The sequence below is a fragment of the Apium graveolens genome, chromosome 10 (genome assembly GCF_009905375.1).
Source record: "Apium graveolens cultivar Ventura chromosome 10, ASM990537v1, whole genome shotgun sequence".
NCBI lineage: Eukaryota > Viridiplantae > Streptophyta > Magnoliopsida > Apiales > Apiaceae > Apium > Apium graveolens.
The window spans coordinates 22,683,108-22,704,890 of NC_133656.1; the positions used below are offsets into that span (position 1 = coordinate 22,683,108).

At 37.2% G+C, this 21,783-nt stretch overlaps 1 protein-coding gene across 1 annotated transcript; it reads right to left on the reverse strand.

The window, feature by feature from the left end:
• Positions 1 to 13,116: 13,116 nt before the first annotated feature.
• Positions 13,117 to 16,877, reverse strand: LOC141690455 (uncharacterized). Its single transcript, XM_074495252.1, has 9 exons — positions 16,832 to 16,877; positions 16,269 to 16,727; positions 16,178 to 16,181; positions 15,930 to 16,079; positions 15,205 to 15,857; positions 14,846 to 15,106; positions 14,061 to 14,745; positions 13,369 to 13,954; positions 13,117 to 13,251 (listed from the first exon to the last, which is right to left on the reverse strand). The coding sequence occupies exons 1-9, from the start codon at positions 16,875 to 16,877 to the stop codon at positions 13,117 to 13,119; spliced, it is 2,979 nt and encodes a 992-aa protein (XP_074351353.1).
• Positions 16,878 to 21,783: the final 4,906 nt, after the last annotated feature.

Sequence of the window (21,783 nt, forward strand, 5' to 3'; positions counted from 1 at the left end):
CGCAAGATAATGCATATACAAGTGTATTCATCACAACAACAGTATAACGGATAAAATACTTGCATGAGCGACTGGGGGTTACGAATGACTCGGGACGAGTCTGGTAACCTATAAACAACAAGTAAGTTGGAATTAAACCAAAGTCACTTGTAAATCTATACTTTAACTAACTTAGACTCTAACGCTTGTTTTGCGCTCACTGATTCGCTTAAGTCACTCGGGTACCCTCGGCTCCACCATTTTTAATAATTTAACCTTTACGAGTTTTAAAGCGATTCCTTCGCGAGTGACTTACCAACTGCCTAAAACACTTACCATAAATGTTTCATGCATTAATTAACCCTTTTTGGTCTTTAACCTACATTTCAAAGTAAGGCGAGGGGAAAAAGTTTCGTTCGTGAAACGCCGTTACTTGAAACGGTCGTTTCTCCTAAACCGTAAATCGGAATCGAACGAACTACATATCAACACGAAGCTCGTAATATGAGCTATCTAAACATGGCAGTGGTCATAATCTAGCAGGGGGTTCTCGGGTCCTAATGCTATGCACAAAAACAGTCCAAAGAAAATTGGACGTTACGACGGCTATGTTTACGCGATTTCCAATATTTTTAAACCATTCAAACCCATTCCAAATCAACCCCAAATCCAACCTCAAATCCATCATACAACAAACATCCATCCTTATCACATCGTAACAATCCCAACAAATCCACATTAACCATTTATACTATTCTTTATCATGAATTTAAACTACACTTAAGTTCATTAATCAACAACCAAGATTTACAACTTCAAAAACAACCCAAAACCCATTAATCTCTACATACACAATCATCAAGCCTCTCATGAACTCTAATACTCATTTTATGCTCTTGACTTTCAATAACAAAGCTTGGTCAAGAGATTATACCTTCCTTGGAGAGTGGAGAATCAAGGGGATGGCTTGGAATCATCTTTAAAGCCCTTATCCAAGCTTAATCTAAACAAAACTTCAAGAACACAAATTTTAGTTCTTGAAAACACTATTCACCATCTTCTTTGATGATTTATAGAAAAAGATTGGCTTGGATTTAGAAGCTTAAACTTATAGGAAGTATGTAACTATCCATGGGGAAGCTTAGATAATTACCTTGCTAAATAATAAGTGGAGGAGCTTGAACTTCCATTTTTTAAAAAGAGAACCCGAGAGCTTTATGAAGAAGAAGAAGATTTTTTGTGTTTTGCCTTGTCTTGATCTTTTGGTTGGTTGATTTGGTTTTGTTTTTGATTTAGTAAAGTACCTTCTTGCCCTTGGATTTGTGTGGTTACAAAGCCACCACACCTCCTCCTTCCCATGTCATGCTTATCTCATCCACATGATGTCATCCTTCCTTCCTTGTCCTCTTTCTATTGGTTGGATGACATCATTCCCACTAATCCCTTTGATTAACTTCCTAATCGTTTGCCTAATGACCGCTGATCTGTTATACGGTTCGCTTAACTTTCGTTCTCGTTTATCGTTTGAGGGATCATACCCGGGATCTTATTACTTAGGTTCCCTTAACCTTTCTCAATATATTATATTCCTTTTATGATCCTCTCCTATAATCCTTTAATTTCAATCCTTTTTATCCTGTTACCTTATACTCAATTCTCTCCGTATCTTGTGGATTTCCGGGAAAAATCAAAGTGTTCGGAATTGGATTCTGACGATCTTTACATACACTTATATACTTCATAGAGTACTAATAATATCCCATAAGATCAATAACAGAACCCCTACATAGCGTGGCATGAAAAGTTTTCTCGTTCAGCAAAAACACTATTCATAAGGGTTTCAAAATTTCTCAAAAATTGGGGTTATTACAGTCTCCCCTCCTTAAAAGGATTCCGTCCCGGAATCAGATAGAAAACAAATGGGGATACTTTCTTAGCATTGTGCCTTCTAACTCTCTAGTCAATTTTCCCACATTGTGGTTCTACCATCAAACTCTGACTAGTTTGATAACCCTTCTCCTAAGCACTTGTCCCTTTTCGATCTATAACCCTTTCTAGTTGCTCCATATAGGTTACGTCGGGTTGCATATCTATGCGCTCATATGCCCCTATTTGACTGGCATCCGAATTACACTTCCTTAACATTGATACGTGAAACACGATACGACCTGCTACATGTTCGGGGTTAGGGCTAGCTCATATGCTAACTTCCCAAACGTCTTAATATATCCAAGGGTCCAACAAATTGTAGACTTAGCTTTCCTTTCTTTCCGAGCCTCATCAATCCTTTCCAAGGGATACCTATAACATTACTAGGTCCCCTATTTCATACTCTTTATCCTTTCGTGTCAAATCAACATACTTATCATGTCCATCTTGGGCTACTACCAGCCGTCCTCTGATTAGATCTATCATATCCTTGGTCCTTTGGACTACTGCGGGTCCGAGCATCTTGCGCTCTACAACTTCATCCTAACATAAGGGAGATCGACATTATCTTCCCTCAAGGATCTCATAAGGCGACATCTCGATAATGACATATGATCTATTGTCGTAAGATAACTCAATCCGAATTAAGTGATCATTCCAAATTCTTTCAAGTCTATTGCACAGACTCTCATTATAGCTTTTATCATTAGAGCTTCTGCTTCTCAATACCCATTCTTTTCCAGTTCGTAATCGCTACTACCTTCCGTTCCTAATATTATACTGGTTATACTTTTGCTCGTTAGCGTTCTATAACCTTTTAATAACCACGTCAACCTTAGTATCACGAATGTGTTCCCATTCCGCATACTACCACCACTTTATTACTCCTTTTTCAGTTGTTTCTATTTTCCGGAATTTGATCAATCAAATAGAAGTAAAGGAATTTGTTGAGAGATCACTATGATCATGAACACTTGTTATATCGCATAGTTAGTACAGAAGGTGGCCAGCCTTTAGTACTTGACAAGCAATTAAACAATAGTTGGTATCCTACTCGGCTTCTATCACACAGATAGATAGTCATTCGACAATACCTCCCCTTCTGGAAGGGTTGTTCTTCTCAGCTTACATGAAATGAAAAGAAGAGAAAAGAACGAATTGAAGAGAATTGTATATTCATAAAAAAAAAATTATTGCCATAAAATATCTGGCTTGGAATCTACCTCTGAACTATAGAGGTTTGTCATAGAAGAACAAAACATATATGTATTTATATCAACATCAAGTATTATAGCATCGCATTTCACGTGCCTAAATATTTTCGCTAACCCGTCCATCATTCTATGGACCCATGCCCTTCCTCGAGCTTATACACAATTACCTTTGAAACTCCCTCGACATCGAAAATCGAATCTGGGATCTCATTCTAGACATCATCGTTACTTGAATTCTATGCTTGCACCGCAACCTTCCTCGTATAATAATACGACTCTCTATTGATAAGAAAGAATAATAATTCACTAGGTAGATACTCTACTTAATTAGTCTATCAATGATAACTTATACACTACCACGACCCGATTAGTGGTACTCAATCTCAACACCCATTCCAATACAACTCTCATGGTTGTAATCAGCTCACTACTCGCAGAATCATTGCTGCCTTACTATGGTCCACCACTGACCCACTGTAGTCATTCATTTTCCATGAAATCTTAATAACTAACCATACGGAGTCCATACATCTCGTATCTAATTCTCCTAAGGAGTTAACATAACCACCAATCACAATTCATGAAGAACACTCCAAACTCTGACGTACTTTCATGACATGAAGCAGATAAAATTTGCAGAAGAGTTTCGCTCAAAGCAATGATAGCAGGTTAATACCATTCTTAATCATATGCCTTCAATAGAAGACTTAACTCAAAGGTTCGTCTAGTCCTTTTTGAAACATGGTCCTGGCTTATCTCAAGATAGGACCTTCTAAGATAGATAACCCGTTCATGGCGATTACACGAATTAAACCTTTACCAACTACTATTACGGTTGGGTATTGCACAGTCATCAGAAGGAATGTCAATCTTCCAAACCATAATACAACCTTCATAGCTTTAACCATCATCACTGTATTCCTTTGGCACAAGCGCCTATAATTATCCTTTTACCGTTAAAGTGTCGGCCACCTCTTTGGCCTTTCCTGATAGTAATAGTTCCTTATAATCAATGTCTTTTAACCACCTTCAACTAAATTTTCTACCTCATTTCAATCACAGCTTATGTGAAGATGTATTCCTTAAAATCTGATGAGTAAAAAAAAAAATCATCATTTTTCCATAAGTTATTGCCTCAGTCTTTAGAGGTTAATCACTGTCACGACTGACTCTCAACTATACTTAGAACATCTTTTATCTTAAGTCCTAATTGCCTAGAACAATTTCAACCTTTACTGGTTTGATCCATACTTTCTCGTGGTTTAACACGTGCCCCACTTGGCATCATTATAATTACGTCATATTTCCTTTATCCCCATTTCCATTCTTGAGAATTTTGAATATTACCTTTTTCCTTATAAAACCTCTAAGGTTATCCTTCAATCGTTCCTCCTGTATTCCCTAGATACAGGGCATATCACAATACCATTTACTAATAGTAGAACCATTGTTTATATACTTCTGAAGAATTTCTCCACTGATCCTTAAAGGTTGTTGTTACCTTAACCCTTTCCCAATCATACTGTCAAAACTCATACTGTCCCTTTTAAGGGTGACATGCCAACCTTTATGCAGTCCCCTAGGATTCATTTTAAGTTACCAATGTTCTATCCTTAATTCCACCTTTTAAAAAGGTACAAGCATCCTTCCATGGATAAATAAAGTCATATATCCCTGATATGGGTATCTTATTCAATCATTCCCACCTCGATAGTAAATGCCTAATTTCACAATAACATCTGTATACAAAATGAGGTTAATCAAAATGGCCTCCAAAAGATAACAACGGTTATCCGCTTTTCTTGCCTAATCTGGTAACGATAACATGGATGTTCTGGAAGATATTGGTCGTGTTCAACGTGAACTTCTTCTTAATAATTCCTTATTTACTTTTGTTGTTTATCTCAACAGTCACCTCAATGTTGGGATATCTTTCATATATGGCGTCTCCCTTTCTGGGTATCATGCCACCGGTCTTACACTTCACCTTCTTGAAGGTCACTTCCTTCATCCAATTTTCTTAATTTCTTACTTTCTTATCCCCTTAGTCTATCCGCGTCTCATTATTTATCCTTCGAATTATCTCAAGGTTTCCTCGAATCCTCCCAACTTACAGGGGATAAACTATATGCATCTCTTATGCCTTCAACCGTCAACTTTAACTCATGGTGAATCACCCTCATCCTGACGATCATATACTTTTCTATTTCTATTAATAGGAGTCTTTAGGGTTTCCTCATACCCAACTCCCTTATCATTCCTCAAACTCTGTTGCCTTTTTATTCCTTTCCACTTCAATTCCTTTTTATTTTCCTTTCTCTTATCATTATTTCACGAACCAACACAGCATAAGCATTGATTTCAAATATCCCGTCATTCTGGATTCGCGTCTTCAGAACGAATCTTAACAACTTTTACAGCTTAGATTCATAATTCATCATACTCGCCTGCCTTTGTTCTGGCTCTAAAGCTTTTACACTATTCCATAACCTTGGGAATTACGATCCCGAAAACAATTGGCTGAACTTTAATCAGTTTATTATAATCTCTTGCTCCGTGCCTTCCTTGGCCTTTCACCAGCGGGTGGTCTCTCTCTTGGGAGGGTGAGTGATAAAAATAGTCTTTTGTGATTCGTCAATCATTTAGAATCTCAAATGATTCCTATATTTCCTTTAGCCAGGCTCTTGCCTCGACTAGGTCAACCTGTTCCTTGGAACTCTGAGAGCTTAACGATTTAAAGGTCATGAAAGAATTTCCTGCCGCATTGTCCCCTCAGGGTGGTGGTTGGGGATAATAGTCTAAGTTCTGTCTAGATAGGTCCATGAATTGCCGTATAGGAGTACCGTCTCGGTTCTCCTTTCCTTACTCGACTTTCTGTTTCCTTAGTATGAAATGTTTCATCCTACTCCCCATAATTGGGGTCATCTTTTAATTTAAAATCCTCATTTTCCTCTCCATTATGTCATGGGTTCCTTCTATCTTGATGGCGACCTCCCTGACTATCACGTTCAGGGTTTGCTCTAAATCTTATTCCTCAAACTATGGCTCTCATCTAAGTTCTCATCCTTACGCTCTTGAACTTTCGAAACCCAAATTCTATAGGAATACCCCATTATTCCCTTATCATCTTTCTCGGTATTAATCTCATATTTATTTGTTGGCTCTCTGCCTTCATTCATCACCTTTCTCTGGCACAATATGCTCTTTTCCGATAATTCGGACTGTATTGCAATCTCAAACAGCTTTTCGGTACCGGCTCCGGTTACCTTCATATCTATTTCCATTTTTTTTTTTTTCTCAATCTCTTATCAACTTCCCCAAAGACATTAACCTCTTGAGTCTCTCCTTTTTACTAAGGGCATCAGCCACCACATTGGCTTTCCCCGAATGATAAAGAATCTCCCAATCATTATTCTTGATTAGCTCTAACTGCCTCCTCTGGCATATGTTGAGCTCTTTCTACGTGAAAATGTACTAGAGCACTTATGGCTTAGGTAATTCTCGCACTTCTCTCCATACAAGTAGTGCCTCCAATCTTTAAGGTAAACTATTGCCACGAGCCTAAGCTCATGAGCGGGGATATCGAATTTCATACTACCTTAATTGTCTTGACATGTACGCGATTACCTTACCGTGCTGCATAAGCACGCACCCTAAGCCCTTGTGCGAAGCGTCACTACACTTCACAAAATCTCCTTTTCCATCCGGCAATGCCAGCATAGGGGCCATCACCAACCTCTGCTTCAGTTCTTGAAAGCTGTTCTCACATTTCCCTGTCCATTCGAACTTCTCAGTCTTACGAGTAAGCCGCGTTAAAGGGGCTACTATCTTTACAAACTTGAACGAACCTCCGGTAGTGACCGGCCAATCCAACCTCTGGTAGTCGACCAAACCATGGTCATCAATTCATCAGTGGTCCTTTATCCAATCCTGTCAGGATCCTGCATGGGGTCCTCCTCAACAACTATCCCTACTAGGACAACATCCTCAATATCAACATCATCCGATCTTACATTAGGACACTCTATCGGATCCACAATCCGATCTCCAATTAGTAATAAAGTATCATCGCGATGTTGCTCCTCAACCTCAGGGTTCGGAGTCCTGCTACCATATACGATAACGAACTACGCTCCTATCACGATATTTATAAGGGTTCCCATAAGGGTTTTAACTGTCAGTGCTACGTTAGGTAGCCCGACTATGAACTTGGCAAGAGTTCTTATTATCTTAGTTAACTTATTATCTTAACGTCCCATCATCTCTGAGGTTTATAACGCTTAGCTCTGATACCATTTCTGTAACACCCCCAGATCCGGGGTCGGGGATCCGGGTCGTCACGGTCTTTCTTTCCACAATATCACTTCACTTAATTAATAATAACCAACCTTATGCTGTGACCCCACACTAACATACACCACAACCCGTTATAGTCTCAGAGATGAAATTCAAATAAGTGCAAGTCTTTGAATCCACAATTTAAAAGTTATTACAACCCAAAACGATTACTTGATAAATTTACAGTTAATTGCCATTATCTGCCACAAGTTATAATTATACATAATTGATTCTCAAAAGCAGATGGTCTAATCTACAATAGATCTACCTCTGCAGCTATAGCAGCTACGACATCAACGGGAAGACGCGGAACGCTTTCCACGCGCTTGCGCTGGGTCTGCTGGAGTCTGGTCATCTTTCCTAACTGTTGTTGTGTGATGAAAGAAGAAAGCAAGGGTGAGCAGCAAGCCCACCAAAATAATATGCATAATTATTTACAGTATATGAGTCTACTCATAATACTCATGAAAGTCTTGGTCAAAAGAAATGAACCAAGTTGATCACTTAATGCGATGAAGTCGCAAAATATTCAGTATATATATATACATATATACTTTTCAAAATATTGGAAGTCCGCTTCCATGCATAATATACACAAAGTCCCAGTGTATAACTGTATATAAAAAAAATATCGTTGCAAGGTGATCTCATATATCTAACCTTGTCTCAACGTTTTTCTGAAAATCTTTGTCATTCATAAGACAATTATTAATTAGATATAAGTTCTAAAGATGAAGTTACCAAATACTTCACTACATTTATATCATTCCCAATACTACTTGAACTACAACCGTTCAAGTTATAATCAATTTCAAAAGTTCATCCCACTGATGAGACCACAAGATAAGACTTGAATAGATTCAATCTTTGAAAGATTATTGAATGAAAAAGTTATGAGATACTTTATTTAGTCCCGATATATATAACCACATATATATATCCCTTTAAACATTTCCTGGAACCTCTGTTATGTGAAGTATGAACAGAGTTCGAAACATCCAATGAATTTTGGAAAGGAAAAGAATTTTGGCATACACCCGATATCTCGCTGATCAGGCAAAGATACCAATAAGTAACCTTTTCTACTAGTAGATGGACGAATTCCCCACTGGTCATCACCCTGGTCATAATTAAGACCTATGCTGGACTGCCACTCAGCCACCTATGCATTTGATGGACTCCCACTGAGCCACTTACACAATAATAGACCGTACCTCGGCCTGTCGCTTATGCCGACTCAATGAGAGGGGCTTACTTCCCGAACGTTGGGCAAGTAATCAATTCATTTACCAAAACTGCAACCTTGTTGCGAATATAAAATACACCACAGAGCCGGATTTCCCAGGTTTTGAGCGGGTATTTAAATCCCCTTTAAAAAGGAAGATCTTAAATATAAAAATGAGTTTTGGGATCCGCTCTGACTTTTAAAAATCATTTTGAAGACTCGAAAACACTTTAAAGAGTGTTTGGAGTAAGGCTGATTTAATGAAGTAAATCAGTCCCCAGAATATTAGAAAATATCTGAATATTATTAATTAAATAATATTCCCATAAAGAATAGCCTTTATAAAAATAATTGAAGTAGAAGTATTAAAATTTATACTTGAAACGAGTATTAAACAACCAAAGATATACTTATATGAAAGTATTATCTTTATTTGAATAATCGAAAATAAGTTTGATTATCGACATCTTATTCTTTAATAAAATAAAGAATATATCTCAGCAAATAATCGGAGTCATAGATCCTCAAATGAATATTCAAATAATATTCAATAAATAAAATAAGCTGAGTCATAATACCTCGAATGAATATTATAAATAATATTCACTAAATAAAATAAAGGAGTCATAAGTCCTCCGATGAATATTCAAATCATATTGAAATAATAAAATAAACTGAGTCATAACCCTCGAATGAATATTCAAATAATATTCATTAAATAATATAAAAGAGTCTTAAGTCCTCGAATGAATATTCAAAATAATATTCATTAAATAATATAAAAGAGTCATAAGTCCTCGAATGAATATTCAAAATAATATTCATTAAATATAAAGGAGTCATACGCCTTCGAATAATATTCGAAATAATACTCGATAATAAAATAAAGTTTAAAGTTATCGAATAAACCTTATTCGATTAATAGTTTGGAAAAACTATAACCATATATATATATAAATATATATATATATATATATATCCATATCCATATAAACTCTACTCGGGATCCTCGACTCCCGGTTTTAGAAAATATTTTCACCTTTGGGTCCCTATACTAAGGGTATATGCAAGATACCGCTATCCTCTAGCATAGGTATTATCAACTGAACCAACAGATATATATTTCAAGAATATGAAACAGGCATGCATATATACCATATCACATGCTACAATATATCGCAAGAATTTGCTAAATAACCAACATGCATCTATCGCAAGATAATGCATATACAAGTGTATTCATCACAACAACAGTATAACGGATAGAATACTTGCCTGAGCGACTGGGGGTTACGAATGGCTCGGGACGAGTCTGGTAACCTATAAACAACAAGTAAGTTGGAATTAAACCAAAGTCACTTGTAAATCTATACTTTAACTAACTTAGACTCTAACGCTTGTTTTGCGCTCACTGATTCGCTTAAGTCACTCGGGTACCCTCGGCTCCACCATTTTTAATAATTTAACCTTTACGAGTTTTAAAGCGATTCCTTCGCGAGTGACTTACCAACTGCCTAAAACACTTACCATAAATGTTTCATGCATTAATTAACCCTTTTTGGTCTTTAACCTACATTTCAAAGTAAGGCGAGGGGAAAAAGTTTCGTTCGTGAAACGCCGTTACTTGAAACGGTCGTTTCTCCTAAACCGTAAATCGGAATCGAACGAACTACATATCAACACGAAGCTCGTAACATGAGCTATCTAAACATGGCAGTGGTCATAATCTAGCAGGGGGTTCTCGGGTCCTAATGCTATGCACAAAAACAGTCCAAAGAAAATCGGACGTTACGACGGCTATGTTTACGCGATTTCCAATATTTTTAAACCATTCAAACCCATTCCAAATCAACCCCAAATCCAACCTCAAATCCATCATACAACAAACATCCATCCTTATCACATCGTAACAATCCCAACAAATCCACATTAACCATTTATACTATTCTTTATCATGAATTTAAACTACACTTAAGTTCATTAATCAACAACCAAGATTTACAACTTCAAAAACAACCCAAAACCCATTAATCTCTACATACACAATCATCAAGCCTCTCATGAACTCTAATACTCATTTTATGCTCTTGACTTTCAATAACAAAGCTTGGTCAAGAGATTATACCTTCCTTGGAGAGTGGAGAATCAAGGGGATGGCTTGGAATCATCTTTAAAGCCCTTATCCAAGCTTAATCTAAACAAAACTTCAAGAACACAAATTTTAGTTCTTGAAAACACTATTCACCATCTTCTTTGATGATTTATAGAAAAAGATTGGCTTGGATTTAGAAGCTTAAACTTATAGGAAGTATGTAACTATCCATGGGGAAGCTTAGATAATTACCTTGCTAAATAATAAGTGGAGGAGCTTGAACTTCCATTTTTTAAAAAGAGAACCCGAGAGCTTTATGAAGAAGAAGAAGAATTTTTGTGTTTTGCCTTGTCTTGATCTTTTGGTTGGTTGATTTGGTTTTGTTTTTGATTTAGTAAAGTACCTTCTTGCCCTTGGATTTGTGTGGTTACAAAGCCACCACACCTCCTCCTTCCCATGTCATGCTTATCTCATCCACATGATGTCATCCTTCCTTCCTTGTCCTCTTTCTATTGGTTGGATGACATCATTCCCACTAATCCCTTTGATTAACTTCCTAATCGTTTGCCTAATGACCGCTGATCTGTTATACGGTTCGCTTAACTTTCGTTCTCGTTTATCGTTTGAGGGATCATACCCGGGATCTTATTACTTAGGTTCCCTTAACCTTTCTCAATATATTATATTCCTTTTATGATCCTCTCCTATAATCCTTTAATTTCAATCCTTTTTATCCTGTTACCTTATACTCAATTCTCTCCGTATCTTGTGGATTTCCGGGAAAAATCAAAGTGTTCGGAATTGGATTCTGACGATCTTTACATACACTTATATACTTCATAGAGTACTAATAATATCCCATAAGATCAATAACAGAACCCCTACATAGCGTGGCATGAAAAGTTTTCTCGTTCAGCAAAAACACTATTCATAAGGGTTTCAAAATTTCTCAAAAATTGGGGTTATTACACTACATACCACTATATGCATACAATAATGCATCTACTTTAGGGATACATAATAAGACGTGACCCTAATGTCACTGTAGTCATTTTTATCTTTAAGCAGAGTCTAAAACTTTAAAAATCATATATAATGGAAAATAATCAGCAGTGCACATACAGTTGGGACTTGGGCACTGCAATTTATCTTGTGATTTCTAAAAAATTAAACAATATCATCCTTTGATTCCTAAGAAATTAAACAATATCAGACATGTTTTCTGCTAGATATTTAGATGCACTGAAAAAATGTATTTGAAGTTAATTTAGCAGAACAGTTGTCAACAAATTTAGCAGAAATTACAAAAAAAATTAAACATAGAGTCACCACATAAATATTGGGAAGGCTGCAATAATTTTCGATTACTTATCAATAGACCTTAATTTGTATAAATATCTTTAAACCTGCCTGCAGTTACAGTAATAACTGAAATGCTCATTTTTTCTTCTGGGGCTATGAAGAAGAAAATTATTATTAAAGATAAATCAATTATTTATGGAATGACTGCAGACCAAATATGTCCCAGAGCCTGAATTAACACTCTCAAGCCAACTGATGATTCCAATTAAATTCACCAACAATCAAAGGAACCATATTTTCACAAAATATGTCATACAATAATTCTCATGTCTTTTGCATCACAGATCATGATACCAAGAGCTTTCTCTTTCAGCTCGCTGATCCACAACTTGATACTCAGAAAAAGATAGAATTGTATGTTGCCATACCTAAAATGTATGGCTACCCTGTAATTAAGTTTGGGAAATTTTCTGAAACTATATTTGCAGTCTCCAGTAACAAAAGTAAAAAAAACTGACAATACACCAACTCAACTCACTAACCCTACCAGGACAAATTTTAAACGCTTAAACTTTATCAGCCTGAAAAACAGGAAAATCAGTCACACTGCAGTTCTACAACAAACAATGGACTGATGTTATTCTTCCATGGGGTAGAAAATACAGATTTGGCTTGTGGATGGAACAAATTAAGCTGCAACAACAAATTTGAGCAAGGAAAAAAGCTACAATTTCTTTATGAGGGAAATTTTGTGCTCAAAATTAAAAGTGTCAAATAGCTACAGAAACTTGCAATATAACCCTGTGCCTGGAATTTTTAGTAATTACACCTGATTACCATTCATAGAAAATGCTCATCTAGCCATCAAATATACTATTTCCTGGTAATAAGCATAAAGATAACTTTATAAAGATTCCAGCTTCCACTACATTTCTCCATGTTCATATCAACATAACTTATATTAATCATAACTGAAAATTTAGCTTACTAACAAAATGTGTTACATTGACCACACACAAAACATAACTAAGTATATTCTACGTCTTAGGTAAAGCGCAAAATATTTCTTTATACACCACATTATTTGTTACATTGGTGGCATTTCCATTTTTATCATCAACAAAGATAGATAGACCTTTTGGCGATGTAACCCTACTGATTGCTACATAGAACTGACCATGGGAAAAAACAGAATTTGGCAAATACAGGCCAACATTTTCAAGACTCTGGCCCTGGTATTTATTTATAGTCATCGCATAGCAGAGCTATAGAGGTATTTTTTTACGTACCAATTTGAAGGGCAGCCTGATGTCACTGGGACATAACTCCATACGTGGTATAAAATGGCGACTACCCACAAAAGACCCGCATATCACCTCACACTCAACACAGAATTTTAGACACTTTGTCACAATCATGCGAGTTCTGTTGCACAAACCCAATGTCTGATTCAAATTCCTCATTAGCATTACAACCACCCCAACTTTTAATTTTAATTCATGTAGTGGCAATCCTGGTATGTTAATAGCATTTAAATACTCTACAGGAAATGCTGAATTAAGTTCATCTTCACTACCTCCAAAATCCTCAGCAACATCAACACTGAAGTAAGAAAAACACTCACCATCAACTTTTTCAACAATGAAAGAGTTTAGCAGCCCAGCAGTCTGGTTTGTTGGTGTCAAAATTGCTCTCTCACTTAAGTACCGAGGAACCAAGCTCTTTTCCATAAAATTTGGATAAGTACTTAAAATCATCTTCTCAACAGTGTTGTTACTCTTCATATCACAAAACATATCAGGAATTGTTATGGCATCATCACTGTGCGGACCTTCAGGTGCTGCAACCTTACCCTCTCCAATATCAAGAACCCATCTGCCGAAAAGTTTCAATTGTTCAAGCTCTATATTGGAATTCCCTTTATGTAATCTCATGTTTCGTTTCAGCTGGAAAAAATTGCAAATATCCCACAACCGCGAACGTGTAATGAGCTAAAACAACATCGGCTCTTTCACCAAGTGGGATCACAGGCAAGATTTGTCGAAAATCACCACCTAATACGACGGTGATACCACCAAAAGGAAGCTCCAAGCGAGATGGATGAACAGCTTTCATAATATCCTTCAACGAACGATCTAAACACTCAAATGCATGTCGATGTTGCATAAGAGCCTCATCCCAAATAATGAGCTTAGTTTGCTTGATCAGTTGAGCAATATCTGAATTATGGCCTATACCACATACAGAAAATTTATCAAGAATAATGGGAATTTTGAACCTTGAGTGCGCAGTCCTCCCACCAGGCATTAATGTTGCTGTTATTCCAGATGTTGCTACAGGAAGGACAATTTCGCCCTCTAACCGTAATTTTGCTATGAGAGTCCTCCACAGGTAGGTCTTCCCACACCCCCCACTGCCGTAAACAAAAAAAAGACCACCATCTCCACTGTTAATAGACAGAAGCACAGCATTGTGCACTTGCATTTGTTCTTGGTTACAACTCTGCAACAACTTTTCATACTCAACTTTCATCTGCAACACATCGTATTTGGCCTCTTCGAGTACCAAGTTATTGTTGCCAAAGTTCAAGTAACTGTCAGGAGGCTGAGGTAACTGATCAAAATTTTTCAACGACTTCCCTATAGAACGAAGCAACTCGTGAATCTCTACAAAACAAAAAAGTTTATTTTTCACATAATCCTAACATAGGTTATCATTGAGCATAACATTGATAAGACAAATAACATAATATGACAATTAACATACCACCGAGGGCATAGAACTCAAGCTGCTTTTCATTAAGAATTAATTTATCGTTCTTTACTAATCTGCGCCACCTCAACAAAATATCCTCAATCATATGTTTCCAGTGACAACTCCACAGATTTTTAATATCAGTCACTTTGCAGTTTACAATAATGTGAACAAAAAGTTGTCGGATCTGGGGAGGTAAACCACCTTTTGCACACTGAGACAATACCTCATGCCACTCATTGTCGTCCTCTAGCAAACCATATTCTTTACAAGCTTCCCGAAAAGTATCAAAATGAACACCATTAAAAGTCCTAATACTTTTAAAAGAAGTCGCACCACGTACTTTAACAATCTCAAGAACCAAGACTCACCACTACTGTGGTGTGTGTAGCAAATCCTCCCAATCTGAAATCCTCGTTTTCTTCTATTCCACTGCCTTGCACTATCATTCCACACGTAATGTTGTGGTATCTCATCATAAGTGTATTGATGTGCATCTTCATCAACACCATTAAGCTGGAAAAATGCTTCAAGTTTACTTTTCCTGTACTTCTCCCGGGCAGAAACCTTGGCCAGTGACTCGTTGGCACGAAAAATGCAATTCCTCTGATTTGGAAGGTGAAATGGCAAACGCTCCATAGAAATACTCCTGTGATGAATTGAAAAACCAAATATCCTGTATGCAGCTTCAGCCCCACACAAATATCTACCATCAAAATATGCACTTATCTCATCAACAACATCCTCAGTAGAATCAGCTTTTTTCCTCTGTTTCCTTCTATTAACTTCGATTGTGGCACGATCATGACCTTTTAAGCAATATTTGAATAGATATTTCAAGCTGCGTGCATGACAACAAATCTCCACATTCATATGGCACTGATATTTGACTAATAAATTATGATTATATGGCATGACCCATCGATTGTCCAATTCAGCCTTATGAACATGAACTGAAATATCTTGTTGGCGACGCCGGTATATAGGAAACCCACTATAATCAAAAGTGGTCTTATCACAATACCTAGATAAAATTGTTTATAAATCAATACAATTTTCTAAAGCAATTAATTTATGCAAAATCAAGAATGAATACCTCTTTGGAAAATGCCTAATACAACGCATATCTTTCATACATGCACATTTTGGATTTTGCAATCCACAAGGACCATGAATCATGAATTCTTTCACAGCTGCATAACCAACCGGATCCAAATCAGGGTCCGGAATGTCTGCACTAACAAACCTGTCCATATTTTGTCTCAGTTTTTTTTTGAAGCACTGTCAAGCCAAATCAACATGTGAACGTGCGGAAGACCTCGCTTTTGAAACTCAACAACGTACATAACTGGCACAAATCGCAGAAATATAAATAGTACGTATTAAATAAGAAGTAATATTAAATCCACAAACAAAAAGTAAATTTCACATGCACCTCCGCTACAAACACCAAAGTAGCCATTTTTCTTTATGTCTTCCAAAAGCTGATCAAGCTTCAACCTAAACACACGAGTAATAATGTCCGGAAAATTTGCTGAATCGCAGCCTGGAAGATACTCCATCATTTGCAAAATTTCATCCCATAGCGGATTGCACGTCATCGTAAGAAAGATGTCAGGATGACCCACATAACGATACACAACCAACGCATCCTGAAAATTTTGTTGCATGTAGCGCTTCGAACCAACAAACCCAGCAGGAAGAATGACGCCTTTACCAACATTGGACGAATCAGAGTCACCTTTGCGCACAGAGTCACAAATATGGCTATAAAACTTATTGCGTAGTATAGTCTGATGTTCCCGGAACCACCACAGTCGAGTTTGTTTTATTGACGAAAATGCATCAACTAAATATTGCTGAAATAGTCGGCCACCGAGGCGCGGTGTCATACCTGCAAATTGAAATATTTACATTAGTTATAATATAAATTTAATACTACAAACCAAGAAAATAATCAGCAAAATAAAATTACCAATATCAACCTCAAATACAAACCTTCATTGCTCCTAACATGCAACGTATATTGATAATAATCCTTCATTGACAAATAACCACGAGACCGAGTTGCATTTTAAGCACCCTTAATGAACTTAATTTTGGGGTGAAAGCCGTCTTCTCCCCGTGGGAAAAGTAAAGGATATTGCATAGCCATCAATTTTGGGTGAACGTATGATGCACGCACCAACCCTTTAATTTTATCATCAATAACTATATCCTGAAATCCACAGGTATCCTCCGTATCACCCAGAATTATACCTGTTGCCTCGTCACTTGGGCCAACATGATTCTCACGCCCGTTTTCTGCCCTGAAAACTTTAAGTGTAACCTCGAGATCAACAATTTCACCACTCTCAAATCTGTCACGCTGCTATCGGAACTTGTGAACCAGTTCATTGGTTTCATCCAACATGGTGATAAGCCCCTGAACAACATCACTATCAACAGATGTCTGATCACCAGGATTAACCCACCGTAACCGATTACTCACCTCATTCGCAGTATCGTAAATGTACAACTGACAAAATTTTGGCGTTTCACTATCATCTGGAATCAAAGAACCAAAAACATGATGATTTTGACCATTCAATCTATAAATATAAGGACCTCTCCCCTTATTAATCGAATGATCTATATTACCACCAGTTGAGGTAAAGCTAAACATACAATTGTAAAGCCTTATCATACGTCGAAAGGTTGAACCTCAGATAGAGTCATTATACAATTCCAAAAGGTACTGCGGAGTAGGATGCACCTCTGGCAATTTAACGGTCTCCTTCATACAACAGAGTGAAAATATAGGAGGACCCTTAGTCACATTCTTATTCACCCTTTCTTGTTTCCACATTCGAGCACTGCACTTTGAGCATATTTCAGAAGGTACCCCCAAACTGGAATACTCTTCCGGAATAAAGCGCTTGGAACGTCTCTTATTCCTTCTCAGGTTCAACTGAATCATACCTTCTTTTGCAATTGACATATATAACAAAAGGTGATTAAACTGAAACTCGGTGATACAGGCATCAGTAATATATATTATGTCTTCGGGCAATAAATACCAAGGCCTTTGTCAATTTCATCAGACTTTTCACAAAAAGAATAACCTCCGCTGTCATTGAAATCCTCTGCATTACCATTGAAGTTCCCAGAACCCTCAGAGTCAGAACTAAAGAGAGGAGGCATCTCAATATTTGAACCTGCAAAAAGAAGAGGAGTTTATCTTATAATACCCAGCCCCCAATTTCATAGCTAATGTGGAGTACACATAGAATGTTACCTTCCAGGAAGTCATGAGCAGGCTCACTATTTTCTATTGTATGGGATCTAAATAAAGTTCGACCAAAGTCACCGGAAAATTCACATCTCTTCCTCTTCACATATGAAGAATGCACATCAAACGGTAGTGGAAATTCCTCTGTAATATTTGAACTCCAACACGCACCTGCTTGATTGCAACAACATTTCAACAATGCAAAATTTAAAAAACTGAAATAGAGCTTGCAGCACATTGAGGCAGGTTAACTCACCACTATCAGGAGTGTGCAAGGGCGCCTCTCCACCAAACAAAACTCTAGACGATTTTGATGAAGGAGTTCCCACTATATTTCGTTCAGATGTGACTTGCAGAGAAACTTTAGTCGTCCTCTCTTTGCCCTTAGATTGTACACTGCTACCAAGTTTACAAGTGAAGACAAAACTGTATAATACAATTAAAAGATTCTTCACATGTTTCTTCTTTATTTCTCTATCCAATGCAATTTAGGTTTCGCTGAATCTTTGAATACTTCCTTGTTTGCACCAGAATGGAAATACTGTATTTTCTTGATTCCTCCTAGAGGCTGCCACATTCCAGTTTGTCTCTGTCAACCCATGTGCCTCTGTCAGCTTATGAATTGTCACTATCAACTGCTATTGAACTAAGCATCCGTTGAAGCTTTCATCCGTTGATGCTTTATCCGTTGAAGCTTTATCCATTGATGCATTGGCAGTTGAAGATTTATCCGTTGAAGCACTCATCCGTTGATGGATGTTATCCGTTGAAGCTTTAGAGACATCCGTTGAAGCTTTGTTTCTCATTCGTTGAAGGTCTTTAATATCAGTTGATACTACTTCACTTATATAAAATTACAAGGCATGAAATATTTACAATTAGCCCTCCTATTTGCATATCCACTAGTAGTCAACATGACTGATAATTTCCCACAACATCTAAGAATTACAACTTAAATACAGAGAATGAAATGTGCTACAATACTAAACTTATTTCTAAGAAAAGCTACTCCTTCAACGGATAGACAAAATGGTCTTATCCGTTGAGGCTAAAAACACTAGATTTCTACTTAAGTGTTTTGTTTAATTTATCATCAAATTAATACACATATTCCTAACAAGTATACCATTTCATACCACAAACGGATCTATTTCAACATAATCCAAATATATAAACCAAACGCTAAAACATTAGGACATTCGAATATCACAATGTCTAAAATGACAATCACAATATTTTTAACTAAACAAACTAATTCACATTTTTTACATTATATTATCATAATATTATAAACTTAAAAAATAATACTAGAAGCTACTGCTCATTAACTAATACTTGGATTTGCTTCACTTTCTCCTCGACTTCAACATCAAGGCTTTCTCTTATTTGTCCATGTCCCAGTCATTTCTGTTCCCTGAAAAATATATTCGTTTAGCTACATATAAATACACTTGTACATGTATAGCATGTATGCAGCAGTTTGCGTAAAAAAACCATCACAAGTACTATGTATTTACATATACCTATGAATTAGATTTATAATTACCACTAACTTGCTATTGTACGATAAGATTTACAAAAGCATATAACTCTTGCAGGGAAACCATTACTTGGTAAAATCATATTTTGGAAGCAATATGGTGCATACCTGCTGAAAGGATGGAGAGCAAGTCTTCTCTTTTTTCCTGACATATACATCATGTGCAAGTTATAATATGTGAAGCAGCATACATGAGTAATATGATATAGGAACTAAACATGTTCAAATACCTTCCAGCGTAATTTCTTCTTACAATTTAACCTTGAACTCTTTTATAGCCGAAATTTGGTATTGGATCATCTCGGGTCAAATAAGGGTCAATTGGAATTGAATTGGGGTAAAAGGATGAAGAATTAGGTTTTTGGGTTGTAACGCACGAGGGGAGGACGCGCCCAATATTGGGTGAAGTGAGTAATATGAGTCATTTGAAAGTAAGATGCAATGGGTGTACCCCGTAGAGTGAGGACGCGCCCTAGGGTTGGACGCGCTCTCATAAGATGAAATGCAGGATATGGATTATCTATGTGTTTGGATTACAATACAAGGGATAATGTGTGCATTACACAGGGTGAGGACGCGTCCTAGCCTAGGGAGATGCATGCTTTTGGATTCATTTGGATAGTTGGGTTTGTCCACACCTAGGACAAGGAAAACAAGGACAAGTTCAGGACAAGATAAACATGGAAGGAGCAATGGATGATTATGGAAGTAACGTATTTGTTGTAGGTACTCTTTGAAGAATTCCCTCCTTGAGTTGGTCAAGGAGGGGGATGTCCGTGAAAAGCTTGAAGGCCTCCAGGGGTATGCCTGATAATTGAAGGTCTCCTCCTGTATTCAACGGGTGTCCTCGTTGGGGATGCGGGGTTAACTTTGGTGTGTGCTTTGAGAACTCTGTTCTTTTATTCAACGGGTGTCCTCGTTGGAGAACTTTGGAGTCAACCTGCACTTTGCACCCAAGAGCTTGGGATCACCTTTCCTGCTATCTGGTGGGTTATCCTCATTCGGGGGACAGGGACGCGTCTGGCATTTGGGGTGAACCGTGGCTATACCTGCATTCGTAATTCAAGGGAGATAGCTGTAGCGGAATGTTATCCATGTGCAGGAAGATACATTATCCGTGAAGTCATGCGATTACAAACAAGCCTTGGGCCTTCGCGGTTGGGCCTCATAGTTGGACATTCCTAAAGCTAGCGAAAGATGGATTGTGGACCGGGCCTAGGAATAAGAAGTCTAAGCCCATTAGATTTCTTGTTCCCCAAGAACTACGTGGGCTTGATTCCCTATAAATAAGGATACGTAGGCAAATTACAGGGGTCGGAAGCGAGAGCCATAAGAAGCCTCCACCAACCCTAGGTAATCTCAGCCCCCAATTTATCACAACCACCACACTTCGCTCACTTTTCAGGCGAAGAACCACCATCGTAGATCTTGATTCCGGCGACGAACTTCAAACTTTGTTGATACCAAATACTCCGTCAACAAACTCCTGAACTAAAAAAAAGAAAAGAAAAGGTCCGACACTTGAGTGATATAACCATATAGATTAAGTGGTAAAGATTTATTACGCAAACAAAATCTCGTAAATTCTAGATTAGTAGCACTTAGATACTTACCTTCGCAGTTGCCATCCATATTTCCTCGTATGTTAAATCAATTACCGGGTCAATGATATGGACCATGTAAAAAGATCAGCGTAACAAAATGTAATATGTCATTATCAATTCTGGTACATTTATTAATAATGTTGTTAATAAATGATGCTAACCTCTACTGCTAAAAGACAGGAACCAATTCACAGGAACCAATACCACAAAATCAAGTATAGTTATGGGAAAAAGGATCTTTAAACTGCATAAAAATAGGACATGGTCGATAAGATACAAGTAAAATAAGTTAATTGTAGCATAGCACTTCCGTCTACAGTCAGCTTTCATTTGTATTAATTGTAATGGCTTGTTTTCACCTAATCGCTGAGAAAACATATTTGGCTAATGATAATAACACGCAATCCATTTTGGTCCAAAAAATAATATACAGAAGTGCAAATAATACATATAACTCACCCGAGAAGGTATGTAGATAAAAATAGATAGTTTAGTTAAGCTATGATGTAGAGAACAAGCATATATGTTAATCGGA

Excerpts from the sequence above, each read along its gene's own strand:
- LOC141690455 (XM_074495252.1), bottom strand. The coding sequence starts at position 16,877 with ATGAAGGATTATTATCAATATACGTTGCATGTTAGGAGCAATGAAG. Across the intron at positions 16,728-16,831 it reads GCATGTTAGGAGCAATGAAG|GTATGACACCGCGCCTCGGT; the intron begins GTTTGTATTTGA and ends TTCAATTTGCAG. Across the intron at positions 14,746-14,845 it reads TGAGTTCTATGCCCTCGGTG|AGATTCACGAGTTGCTTCGT; the intron begins GTATGTTAATTG and ends TTTGTTTTGTAG.